This window comes from Hyperoodon ampullatus (genome assembly GCF_949752795.1).
Source record: "Hyperoodon ampullatus genome assembly, chromosome: 15".
NCBI classification, from domain to species: Eukaryota; Metazoa; Chordata; class Mammalia; order Artiodactyla; family Ziphiidae; genus Hyperoodon; species Hyperoodon ampullatus.
The window spans coordinates 17,972,549-17,986,295 of NC_136928.1; the positions used below are offsets into that span (position 1 = coordinate 17,972,549).

Here is a 13,747-nt window from a genome sequence, read left to right on the forward strand (position 1 = left end):
CTTTGTATCCCTCGCAGGACCCGTAATAGGTTAGGGCGACAGCATGCTATGATTCTGCTCCAAATAATAATGACTCATAATGAGCTGTCACTCCACTGGTATCACTTATTTCTCAGAACAGCGTCACAGATTAGACGGCATGGGACTATCCGCCATTTCAGGGATGAAACAATTGTGGCCAAGGAAGCTCAAACAGCCAAGAATTAGGTGGCAGGGGAGGAGGGTGAACTCAGGGCTTGGGGTTCCTTTCCTGCCACGCTGCTGGCTCTGGTCCACTTCCTGAGCTGTCCATCAGGGTTTCTGCCCAGTGCATTTGATTGTTTCCTGGCTTGCTGCTTTGTACTTCCATCCAGGACTCTCCTCTCTGATCAATCGTCCCTCTGATTAGTGTATAAGCTCTCCACCGTGTACTTTAGTCTCCACTTCATCTATACCCTTCACAGCACCCACTGCCACATACCCCACAGATGCCTAATTAAGGAGAAGCCTGTTGAATCAGTGAATAACCTGTATCGTGTACCTGCTGATTTTCAAGAACAATCTAGGGCAGCATTTTCCAAAATGTGCTTTGAGTTCATATATCCCATAAAGGAAGGTTTCCGTGGTCAGATACATTTGGGAAATGCCACAATGGAGAACACCGTTTACATGAGCAAAATTAAGGGCTGAATGATGCCCTACGGTAAAGAAACAGTTGAAACCTACTTTATTCTGGATCTCCTCAAAATCCTGTGACCAGGCTCTTGTTCCTGCAGCATCCTTTACTTGGGGAACACCGGTCTAAGGAGCTCTGTGTGCTGGTGTAGACGTGCTAACTGAAGGGCAAGGCGCTTCCCCCTGTGAAGCTCTGACGTGAAAGGATGTCCCAGGCCAGGAAAGAAGATACAACTCAAATGAAAACAATTAGGCTGAGGACAAGCAAGCAAATATCAGGCCACATAGAGGGGATCTGCAGTGATGGAAATACTGTTTTCGGGGTCTCTTCCGTGCTAGCTTGCAGACAAGGGGTTATACTATGGTGATTCATGTGAAATGCAGTGGCTTTCTACAGCCACGGCCATAAACAACAGCTCGTATGAAACTCAGGGGAGCCAAGTGGGTGTCCAGTGCTGGACGTTGACGGGGAGAATGCAGGTGTCTTGGGATATCATGAGGGTCTCCTGCTTTCACATCAGGATATTTCCAGGAAGAAAAGAAGAGCCACAAATGTTCTGCTGCAAAGCAGCGTAAACAGGTCTTCACAACAGAATGTGAGGTGTGTGGCTATAAAGAGCTGAATTGTCCTGTGGGGCGGGGGGAGGAAAAGGGGTCTCACTGCTCTCTTTAAGGGGTCCTGGGCCAGCTTGGCCAGAAGAAAGCAGAGATGCCGTGGAGACTCGGCAGGTAATGCTTCCTCTCTTTGCGACTTTCATTCTGCAAACTCACTGTATTTCTTTTTTAATTTTTGGCCATGCCACACGGCTTCTGGGATCTTAGCTCCCCGACCAGGGATCACACCCACGCCCTTGGCAGTGAAAATTCGGAGTCCCAACCACTGGACCACCAGGGAATTCCCTCATTGTATTTCTGAAGGGCGTGTGTCTCTAGTCACCTTGGGAAAAGTGTTAAAAGAAACCTTACTTTTATTCCAAGGAATACATTCCTTTCCAGCAGAAAGAAGTCACCTGCAGTGTGGCTACATCTCTTGTCACTCCGGCACTCCCTCTGCATAGAGAAGCCAGGAGTGGAAAGCTACACGCGGCCTCAGGCAACTTAAACTTTAAGGCCTGTGTTACCAGACCCCCCTCCTCCTCCTCAGCTAGGGGCCTCTGGTAGCTGCTGGAAGAAACAAGAAACGGCAAGTGCTTCCTTTCATCACCAAGGAGTTCAGGTCTTTGTAATTATCTCAGTGACATTTAGAGAGAATCTGCTTAATGCCGTTTATAGCTGTACTTCTCCGAGGCTGCTTTCAGCCTCACCTAGAAACTCCAGGAGTCACATTTCAGCGTGCAAATGAGACTCAACTTTCCTGAATTTAACCTTCAAAGTCACAAAGAGCCTGGGGTGGAGGTAACATTCACAGACCCTAACGCTTTTAATCTACCGCCACTGTCCCCCTTGGCTCTTGCGATGTCCCTGGAACCCAGTTCTTTCTACTAAATATTCTGGAGTTTTTCAACAAATTAGAGCATAAAGCTGGCTCTGAAGAAGCCCGGTTAACGCCTCTGTTTTATTTAACCCTGTATTTTTGTTTGTTTCAAATTATTCCCATTAGAATATCAGCTCTGTGAAGACAGGAACCTTCTCTGTCAGATCATTGCTGTCTCTCAGGGCCAAGCATCGTATCTGTGGCAGAGACTCAATAGCTCTTCGTTGAAGGTACACTAAATGAGTGAGTGAATGGATGAATGAATGAAATGATGAAGAAGGAAAAATAATTTAGCTTCTGGGAAAAGTCAGGATTATATCAACATATGGCTTTTATAGGTTAATGTTGCTAAGGGCCTTCCCCTTAAATAGGGAGATAGGGATAGAAAGATAGATAGGGAAAGGGAGAGAGACAGAGACACAGGTACACAAGCTGGAAACATGGGTCTTGCTGGCCCTTAAAGGTGCTCCTGGGGAATTCCCTGGGGGTCCAGTGGTTAAGACTCTACACTTCCACTGCAGGGGTCACAGGTTCGATCCCTGGTCAGGGAGCTAAGATCCGCATGCATTGCGGTGTGGCCAGAAAAAAAGCAAAACCTCTCACCACCAAGGTCTGCATATGCGGGTTTGGTTTCTTTTTTTTTTCTTTGCGGTACGCGGGCCTCTCACTGTTGTGGCCTCTCCCGTTGCGGAGCACAGGCTCTGGACACGCAGGCTCAGCGGCCATGGCTCACGGGACCAGCCGCTCCGCGGCGTGTGGGATCTTCCCGGACTGGGGCACGAACCCGTGTCTCCTGCATCGGCAGGCGGACTCTCAACCACTGCGCCACCAGGGAAGCCCTTGGTTTCATTTTAGAGCATATTTAGAAATTTGTGCCCAGAGTGGTACAGAAGGTTGTAGGTAAAAAGTTAAATCCTATGAGCCACAGTAACATCAAATGTTTATACACTCAAGAAGAAGCATATTTTATTCCCTCTTTAGAAATCAAAGTCTACCCTTACAGATCCAGGGCCTAGAGAAGTGTGCTCTCAGCCCTCTCTCAAGAATCCACGCTCTGAATTACTATTAAATTTTCCCCTTTTCCCCCTTTAAAGTAGAAGTAGCAATGGCTTTTATTGGGACCTTATAATATTTTTATACAAGGCACCTAAATCTTCCACACAGATACTCATCATAGCTATAAAAGTTTTCATTAGTATTTGTAAGTTGATGCTAATTTTCCTTTTTATATTTTCACAAAGAAAACAAACGTTTTATTCATATTTATAGCCCTTGTTCTCCTAATCTGTGATGAACTGAAAAAAGGTAAGATCCTAACCATGTCTAATCCACAAAACTCCTTTCCCCGTGATTTACGGGGGCTCACACTTCCAGGCAGGGAGCTGCCCTGTCTGCTTATTGCCTCGGCTGACCCTTAGGGAGACCCGATCCTCAGGTTATTTCCAGTCAGTGATGTTTACAGCATACTTGGAAAGTTCTGGAAGTCAAGATAGAGAATTTTGGGACCATAAGAGATGAAGTTTCTAGACTTCAAAGGAAGCTCTGTGACTAGGAGCACTGTGGGGGGGGGGCTGGGAGAAATGAGCCTAAACCAACCCTGGCAGGCTGCCTGGAGGTGGTGGCCTAGAGAGGTCACGGCGCCTCGCAGGCCAGTGTCATAGCACTGAGGCTGGAGGCGCAGGAGGTGTGAGAACCACACTCGGAGGAAGACTGACCTCGCTCACCGGGTCGGGGAGAAGCAGGCAGGAGAGGCGCTCAGAGGCCAGCGTGTCCTTACCTCAGGGCTGGAGTAGTGGGGAGGCTTGCTGCCCTCACTCTCGCTGGAGCTGCTCTCGGTCTCTGAGTCAGATCCCGAGCTGCTCTCCGAGTCGCTGGAGGAACTGCTGCCGCTGCTGCTGCTGCCGCTGCTGCTGCCCTTGCTGGAGGGCACGGAGGCCCTGCAGTTGGCCTGCGGGAGGCCGGCACTGCCAGCCCACGAGGCCCCGGGAAGGAAAGGGGAGGAAAGCCAAGTGAGCAAACACGCATACACCACCGAGCGAGCTGTTGTTCCACCAGCCTGCGCATCTGTCAGCATCACCTGAAGCTCCAGAGCCACCGTCAAGGTCAAAGCAGCCTCACAGTTAAAACAATGGATGCACAGAAATTAAATTGGGAGTGAAAGTCGGTGCCACTTGGTAATCAGGCACTCGTCAGTGTGACTAGTTTGTGTGATCATTTTAGAGGGAAAGGTGGTGTAATTGCAGGACTGTTTCTATTTTGCTCCTATTTCTGGGAATGGCTTTTCAGATGCATTCCCGATTCCAATCACCAACAAAAAGGCAAGGAAATCTAAAATGCTTGAAATATTTTGTAAAGAACGAAAATGTCTGTTTGCTTTATTTTAGGAAGTGGGCTGTGAGGAAGGGCACAGTGTCCTGCTCTGTGCTCTCATGGCCTGCTGGAAGGTTCCGGAGTCGGCGGGACCGACAAAGTTGTCTTGCTTCCCGCCTCTTCCTGCCCACAGAGTCGAGTCCTGTAGTCTTTACAGGAGCCGGCTTGCTGTATAAACAGTAATCTTCCTTTGAGCCCTTTATTAAAGAACTGAAGATCCCTCACTCACACATTTTTAAATATTCTAGACTTTAAAATTCAACTCCAGTACAGTGGCTTATAGCAATACTATTTTGAATTATACTCGATGTCCATATCCCTGCTGAAATCTGCCAGAAAGTTACATGCTCAAATTATAGGGCTTCCCTGGTGGCACAGTGGTAGAGAGTCCGCCTGCCAATGCAGGGGACACAGGTTCGTGCCCCGGTCCGGGAAGAACCCGCATGCCGTGGAGCGGCTGGGCCTGTGAGCCATAAAAAAAAAAAAAAAAAAAAAGGTCTCAAATTATAGACTCAAAGAGAACAGGAAACATGGACACTTCTCATGGTAATTAATTAACCACAAAAATTCAAATCACACACATCCACCCAAACACTGAGCCAAAAAGAAAGTTTCAATACTCACATAATAGTCAACATCTTCAAAGTCCTTTATTAATTGCATTGAAACACACCTGTATTTTCGAGGTCAAACTCTAAACCCAGAAAATGCAGTGACCACTTTTTAAATGTTGAGTCAGCAAATATCTGCTTGCCCCTTCCAGCTGGGACCACTGCTTCACCAGGATGAATGCGAGTGAAGCCCCAAGGCTGAGGGAGCTTGTCAGAGTTTATGGTCTCAAGTGCAAAGCAGCCAGGACAAGGTAAAGGACCCTTTTCACCCGCCCCTTAAATCTTTGACAAATGCTTTGCTCAAGGACAGAGTCTCATAAATCCTCAGTGTTGGGGCAGGGAGCGGGGGGCTGTTTAAAACTCACTGGAACCTTGCTTCTCCCAGAGGAATGATAAGACAAGAAACTATCTTACAGGATGTACCTGAAAGTCAAAGCACTGTTTTGAGCTGCAGGCATAGGGAAAAATGGAGTTTGAATATAACCTTCCCTAGTGGTTTTTATTTCTTCTGCCAATGTCATGGTCCATACCTACTGTCTGACAAAATTTTTCAACGTCAGACAACATCTGCACCTTTACGCCTTGCCTGAGCTGCATCAATTCCTTTTCCAGCCTGCTGTTTGTTCTGGTGTTGAGTGAGGGATCCTGGATCTTTTTACAGAGGCTGGGAAGGGATGGTTAGTGATCAAAGGGCTGTAATATTTCTTTCTTCCCTTATGAACTAAAATCCATCTTTCCTGGCGGCTGAGTCAACATGGCTACTATCAATGGAGTCATTAAAAAAAAAAAAAAAAGAAGGCTATTAGATTGTGACTGAACACGAATGGCTGGGATCCATGTTAACAGTGTGTTAGTAAGTCCCCCAAACACTGGGGAAAAACTCCAAAAACAAACAGACAAAAAACCCACCCCAACCCAAACAAACCAACCAAAATGTAAAAACTCCCCAGAGCCAAACAACACATGGTGGAGGAAAGAGATCTGTCTCCCTGCCACACTCTGGAATGACATTTGCTGAAGACTAGGAAATGAAGAGAAATAAAGAACATTTTGATTGGTTTTATATGATGGTCAAAGGCTTTGATCACCAAGCGGTACATTCTCCCGCTTTCATTCGGACAACAAAGGACACTGAGGCGGCTGCTGTGTGCACCTGGTTGCTGTGTTTGCGGCAGAGGCAGCAATGTGTGTGCAGTTCCCTGGGGCTTGCACCGCAAAGTGACTGTCTTTTGAAAAGCTGCACTTTAATTTCTGGGAAAATGTCCATTAAACAGTTCCTGTGCCACCTTCCTTTTCTGACTGCTGTCCTATCGTAATGAGACCCACTAGCCCAGCAAGACAGAGTCTCTGATCTGAATTAGATTGGCAGAAAAGCCTTAGAGTTTTATGTTTTCCTTCCTTAAATTAGGAAATTGACTTAAAACGACAGTTTTACTGGCGTAATTATTATTTGTTTTTGAAACCGTCGGGGAGAGCCAAGCATTTCAGGTTTTCTTCCTGCTTTGCTTTGAAGTGCTGTGAGGCCCCAGTCCTCTGGAGTCAGGGCTGAATACATTCATGTTTCAATGGTCCCGGTGGAGACAGTGTCGCTGGAAGCAATCCACGTCAAGGATGGGGGCAGGCTTGTGTACAAGGGCTCTGGTGGCTCCAGTTATGGGATCAAGATAACTACCCCTACCTGCAGAAAGCCTGCTCCATTAACTAGCCTTTCTGTGGATCTCTGGGGGACAGCTGGTCATTCAGGGCTCAGCACAATGACTGCTCTTGCCATGAGCGCATGCAGTTGCTTTGCCTCTGCTGGGGGAGCTGCAGCAGCCAGGGTGGCAGAATAAAGAAGCCGGGGATGGTCATCACTGCAGATGAGAACTAACAGAAGGATGGGCTCAGTTAAGTCAGGAAGGCTCTTTGGAGTCATGGAATCAATAAGATGGAAAAAGACATATCAGACAGACCCTCCTGAAAGAAGACTTTAAGCTTTATATATTTAAAACTGCAAACTGCAAAGTTTGGTGTGCTTACTAGTTGTCATGTTTCCATACCAAAGACGTTAACAATTCTTTCAACTTAATTTAAAAAGTAACTTTTTTCTGAAATGATAACATGGATTGATTTGACATGATGACACAGCATTAGACAATTTTTAGGAGAGTTCTTGGACCCTCTGCTATTTCAGGAACAGGATGCCATTGAAAACTTGTGGGCATGAAAACATCATTGAGGTCATGGAATAAAAGCCTTTGTGTCACCAAACTTAGCACAGTGCCTGGGGCATGATAGGTATTCACCTGTGATTACTAAATGAAAGAATCAATAGAAAAAAGTCTATCACTAGGTTAATGAGTTAAAGGAAAAAGGATTTAACCTTTCAAAAAGGTTACAATCTCTCTTCTAATTAAAAAAAAAAACACTTAAGGGGATCTCAGCCCCTCTTGTGCTTTTCCAATGTTAACACCGCTTCCTTGCACAGAGTGTCTTTAAATGTACTCTAAATTTCATCTGCTATATAATATGAGCCCAGTTCTCCCCTGGATCGTTTATTTACTTTTGGTATTTTGATTTCATGAAATGTTTTGCTGGTTTTGTGAGTGGCCAAGACGATATACACGTTTGGGAGAGTCCCAGCTTTATTCTAAATGATCTGCTTCCTGTGTCCCCTCCTTTGGCTGCAGTGACACATTCTTTTCCGAATCTGGCCTGGGCTGAATCTGAATACAGACAGTAAAAGAATAGATCTGGAACCTAAATGCCTGCCTCTTACAGGCATGGGTGCTCCTGCCAAGTATATTGTGGGGTCTGGGTAAATATCCAAAGTTGTTCACGAGCTTTGAATTAACAAGGAACTTGGTGGCAGGCTCTGTGCCTAGTGGGCACTGTGTGGATGGCCGTGGGCATGCCACTGGGATGGACGAAAGGTTAATAATTTAGAAGAGGTCCCAGCTCCTTCTCATTCAACACTCTGGATGAACTCAACACATGCTTGATTTCTAAACTGTAATCGGTGCCCTGGCAATGGTGTTCCTTTATTGTTGGCATCTCTATTGATATTAACTGATCTAAAATTATAATCACATAATGAGACATGAAAATGGAAGGCTGACACAAGGAGTTTCGCTGATAGGACTGTTGGTCTTGTACTAAACATTTTTGTTAGCTCTGTAATACCTCCAGGAACAAGTCTTCTATTAAATATAGTTTTTGAAGCTCTTCATGGTCTGGCCTCAATCACATCTTCAGCCACACCTCATAGGGTGCACCCCCAAACCTTGTCTATCATAAATTTCTCACCGTTTTGACAACCTGCGTGCCTCTCTCTGCATGCGCTATTTTCTATGCTATGAAGCTCTCTCTCCCTTTCTTCTTCTGGGTACCTCCAACTCATGCTTCAGGACTTGGTTGCAATATTACCCTATTCTGTAAAGTTTTTCTCAATTCCCCCAGGAATAGTTAATATTTCCTCCCCTGAGCCCCTTAGCACATCACCTATTTTTCTTTTGTAGCCCTTACCATACTAAGGATAGGAATTATCTACTTTATCCTTGTATCCCCAGTGCTAGCAGGGGTTGCGGCATGAATAGGTTGTCGACAACTATCAACTGAATGAATTAAAGAAAAATGATTCTTGACATAGTAAGTCAACGCATTTTATTATACTATGAAATAGCCTATGAGATGTTCATATATTCACATATGTAGTTTTTCTGTTGCCTTGGGGCTGCCAAAGATTTCATAAAACAGATGACTTAGCGAGCTACTATCTACCATCACTGGTTGAAAATCCAAAACCTATAGGGGTCAGGCAAGTAGCATAAATGAGTGAAGTGTCCAGTTATAAGAGAAACAAATGCCTAACACACGATGATAAAGACAGTGGACCCTTGGCTCCCCAGTGGGAAAGTGTCAAGCTGGATAGTCCTGACTGGTCTACTGCTTCCCCAGGCCAGCAGATCTCTGCCACGTGGAAATGAGAGCCAGTGTTACCAAATCCTTCCATTTTTTTTTCAGAGGAAGCCCCAAATCCTGATGTTTATATCAAATCTCCTGATTTTAAAACGCCAGTAACTAATTTGAGAATTTTTAACAATGAGACACATCTGTAGGTCAGATGAGGCCTGTGGGGTACCAGTTTGAGACTCGCTAATCTATGTCTTACTATTACACCTTCTGAAAGCCTAAGACAGTTGCATTTAGAAGAGACACAAAGAGACCACAACCAGGAGTTTCGCCTCTCTCAGGGATTCAGGTTCGCAGGGACAAACAACAGGTTAGCCAAATACACTTATTCTCTCAGCCCACTTATTTAAACATCTAAAATTTTTTTAAAAATTACTGATTCAACAAGAAAAATCTCAAATAAACAACCTAAGCTTACACTTAAAGCAACTAGAGAAAGAAGAACAAACAAAACCCAAAGTTAGTAGAAGGAAAGGAATCATAAAGATCAGAGCAGAAATAACTACAATAGAGACAAAGAAAACAATAGCAAAGATCAATGAAACTAAAAGCTGGTTCTTTGAGAAGATAAACAAAATTGATAAGCCTTTAGTCAGACTCATTAAGAAAAAAAGGAAGAGGACTCAAATCAATAAAATTAGAAATTAAAAAGGAGAAGTTACAATGGACACCTCAGAAATACAAAGGATCATCAGACTACTACAAGCAACTATATATGCCAATAAAATGGACAACCTAGAAGGAATGGACAAATTCTTAGAAAGGTACGACCTTCCAAGACTGAACCAGGAAGAGAAAATATGAACAAACCAATCACAAGTACTGAAATTGAACTGTGATTAAAACTCTTCCAAGAAACAAAAGCCTAGGACCAAATGGCTTCACAGGCAAATTCTATTAAACATTTAGAGAAGAGTTAACACCTACCCTTCGGAAACTCTTCCAAAAAAATTACAGAGGAAGGAACACTCCCAAGCTCATTCTATGAGGCCACTATCACCCTGATACCAAAACCAGACAAAGATATAACAAAAAAAGAAAATTATAGGCCAATATCACTGAAGAACATAGATGCAAAAATCCTCAACAAAGTACTAGCAAACTGAACCCAACAACACATTAAAAAGAATCATACAACATGAACAAGGGGGATTTATCCCAGGGATGCAAGGATTCTTCAATATACACAAGTCAACCAGTGTGATACACCACATCAACAAATTGAAGAATAAAAACCATATGATCATATCAATAGATGCAGAAAATGCTTTTGACAAAATTCAACACCGATTTATGATAAAAACTCTCCAGAAAGTGGGCATAGAGGGAACCTACCTAAACGCAATAAAGCCCATATACTATAAACCCACAGCAAACATCATTCTCAACAGTGAAAAACTGAAAGCTTTTCTTCTAAGATCAGGAACAAGACAAGAATGTCCACTCTCACCACTATTATTCAACATAGTTTTGGAATTCCTGACCTTGGCAATCAGAGAAGAAAAAGAAATAAAAGGAACCTAAATTGGAAAAGAAGAAGTAAAGCTGTAACTGTTTGCAGATGACATGGCACTATACATAGAAAATCCTAAAGATGTTACCAGAAAACTGCTAGAGCTCATCAATGAACTTGGTAAAGGTGCAGGATACAAAATTAATACACAGAAATCTCTTGCATTCCTATACACTAACAGTGAAATATCAGAAAGAGAAATTAAGGAAACAATCCATTTACCATTGCATCAAAAAGAATAAAATACCCAGAAATAAACCTACAGAAGGAGGCAAAAGACCTGTACTCATAAAACTGTAAGATAATGATGAAAGAAATCAAAGATGTCACAAACAGATGGAGAGATATACCATGTTCTTGGATTGGAAAAATCAGTATTGTAAAAATGACTATACTACCCAAAGCAATCTACAGAGTCAATGCAATCCCTATCAAATTACCAATGGCATTTTTCACAGAATTAGAACAAAAAATTTTACAATTTGTGTGGAAACACAAAAGACCACGAATAGCCATAGTAATCTTGAGAAAGAAAAATGGAGCTGATTTTAGACTATACTACAAAGCTACAGTCATCAAAACAGTATGGCACGGGCACAAAAACAGAAATATAGAACAATGGAACAGGATAGAAAGCCCAGAGATAAACCCACGCTCCTGTGGTCACCTAATCTACAACAGAGGAGGCAAGGATATACAATGGAGAAAAGACAGTCTCTTCAATAAGCAGTGCTGGGAAAACTGGACAGCTACAGGTAAACAAATGAAATTAGAACACTCCTGAACATCAAACACAAAAATAAACTCAAAATGGATTAAAGACCTAAATGTAAGGCCAGATACTATAAAACTATTAGAGGGAAACACAGGCAGAACACTCTTTGACATAAATCACAGCAACATCTTTTTGATCCACCTCCTAGAATAATGGGAATAAAAACAAAAATAAACAAATGGGACCTAATTAAACTTAAAAGCTTTTGCACAGCAAAGGAAACTACAAACAAAACGAAAAGACAACCCTCAGAATGGGAGAAAATATTTGCAAATGAAGCAACTGACAAGGGTTTAATCTCCAAAATATACAAACAGCTCATGCAGCTCAATATCAACCAACCAAACAACCCATTCAAAAAATGGGTGGAAGATCTAAATAGACATTTCTCCAAAGAAGACATACAGATGGCCAAAAAGCACAGGAAAAGATGCTCAACATCACTAATTATTAGAGAAATACAAATGAAAGCTACAATGAGGTTTCACCTCACACGGGTCAGAATGGCCATCATCAAAAAATCTACAAACAATAAATGCTGGAGAGGGTGTGGAGAAAAAGGATCCCTCCTACACTGTTGGTGGGAATGTAAATGGGTACAGCCACTGTGGAGAACAGTACGAAGGTTCTTTAAAAAACTAAAAAGAGCTATCATATGATCCAGCAATCCCACTCCTGGACATATATCTGGAGAAAACCATAATTCAAAAAGACACATGCACCCCAATGTTCATTGCAGCACTATTTACAATAGTCAGGACATGGAAGAAAGCTAAATGTCCATCAACAGAGGAATGGATAAAGAAGATGAGGTACACATATATAATAGAATATTACTCAGCCATAAAAAGAATGAAATAATGCCATTTGCAGCAACATGGATGGACCTAGAGATTTTCATACTGAGTGAAGTAAGTTAGAGAAAGACAAATATCATATGATATTGCTTATATATGGAATCTAAAAAAAATCATACAATGAACTTATTTACAAAACAGAAACAGAGTCACAGAGGTATAAAACAAACCTATGGTTACCAGGGGGTAAGGGAGAGGAGGGATAAATTGGGAGACTGGGATGGACATATACACACGACTATATATAAAATAGATAACTAATAAGGACCTACTGTAGAGCACAGGAAACTCTACCTAATACTCTGTAATGACCTATATGGGAAAGAATCTAAAAAAGAGGAGATATATGTATATATATAACTGAATCGATTTACTGTACACTGGAAACTAACACAACACTGTAAAGGAACTATACTCCAATAAATTTTTTTTTTTTTTTTGCGGTATGTGGGCCTCTCACTGTTGTGGCCTCTCCCGTTGCGGAGCACAGGCTCCGGACGCACAGGCCCAGCGGCCATGGCTCATGGGCCCAGCCGCTCCGCGGCATGTGGGATCCTCCCAGACCGGGGCACGAACCCGTTTCCCCTGCATCGGCAGGCGGACTCTCAACCACTGCGCCACCAGGGAAGCCCCCAATAAAATTTTTAAAAAAATTTATCAAGTGAAAAGAAAGCCTCTCTCAGTACTTCCAACCTCCAGCTCTGATTAATTGTATCAAAAGCTGATGAATGAAACAACCAAGCAGGTCTCTTCTATAGTCACTGCCCATTTTATCACCCAGTCAAATTAGGGATTACTTAATTTAGTTAAAAACCATTATTGTGGAAATTAAGCTCTGATTTTAAAAGTCTGTGTACCAAAGCTAGAAAGAACATGTATATAGATAGCCTTGTGAGAAAAATGACTCAAATAAGTGCGGTTCTAAAAATGTTAAGGATAAAAAGGTGGGTGGTTCTTTAAATTTATGTTCAGAGTAAATGGCATGGGGGTAAGGGACGATACTGGTGTGACCTTTGCTGAGAATTCACTTGGTGCCAGGTACCGCAGAGCCATAGCGTGTGTGTGTGTGTGTGTGTGTGTGTGTGTGTGTGAGAGAGAGAGAGAGAGTAAGGGAGGGAGGGAGAGGGAGAGGGAGAGAGAGGGAGAGAGAGGGAGAGAGAGAGAGAGAGAGAGAGAGAGAGAGGAGAGAGAGAGAGAGAGAGAGAGAGGAGGGACTTGATAGACACCCAGCCAGGCAGAGAGCTTGGGACAGAGGCGTCAGCTTCTCCCAGGAGAAAAGTGTAACTGTCAGAAACCATACAGAATCATAAAAAGTAGATGAAATCAGCTATGAGAAACTGTAATACAAGTTACAATACCACTTGTTGACAATGCAAAAACTGCACATTTTTCATTAATCTACAAAATCAAACAAAGAAAAGTTCTACAAATAAATCAGAATGAAGCACCCAGACCCCAGGGGAGGACAACAGCCATATCCCAACACAAAATAGCAACTCAGGACAATGGACAATACCTCCCTCAAGACCAGAGACCCTCAGG

General features: G+C 43.1%; 1 protein-coding gene across 2 annotated transcripts in view; it reads right to left on the reverse strand.

Annotated features, from left to right (window-relative positions):
- Nucleotides 1-13,747, reverse strand: part of AFF3 (ALF transcription elongation factor 3) — a gene marked incomplete at its 5' end in the record, with an annotated part of 565,770 nt that overhangs the window by 43,056 nt on the left and 508,967 nt on the right. For both annotated transcript variants that reach the window (XM_079720377.1, XM_079720376.1), the window contains one exon: nt 3,906-4,092. In XM_079720377.1, coding sequence (XP_079576503.1) covers nt 3,906-4,092 — 187 coding nt within the window. The remainder of the gene's footprint in view (nt 1-3,905; nt 4,093-13,747) is intronic.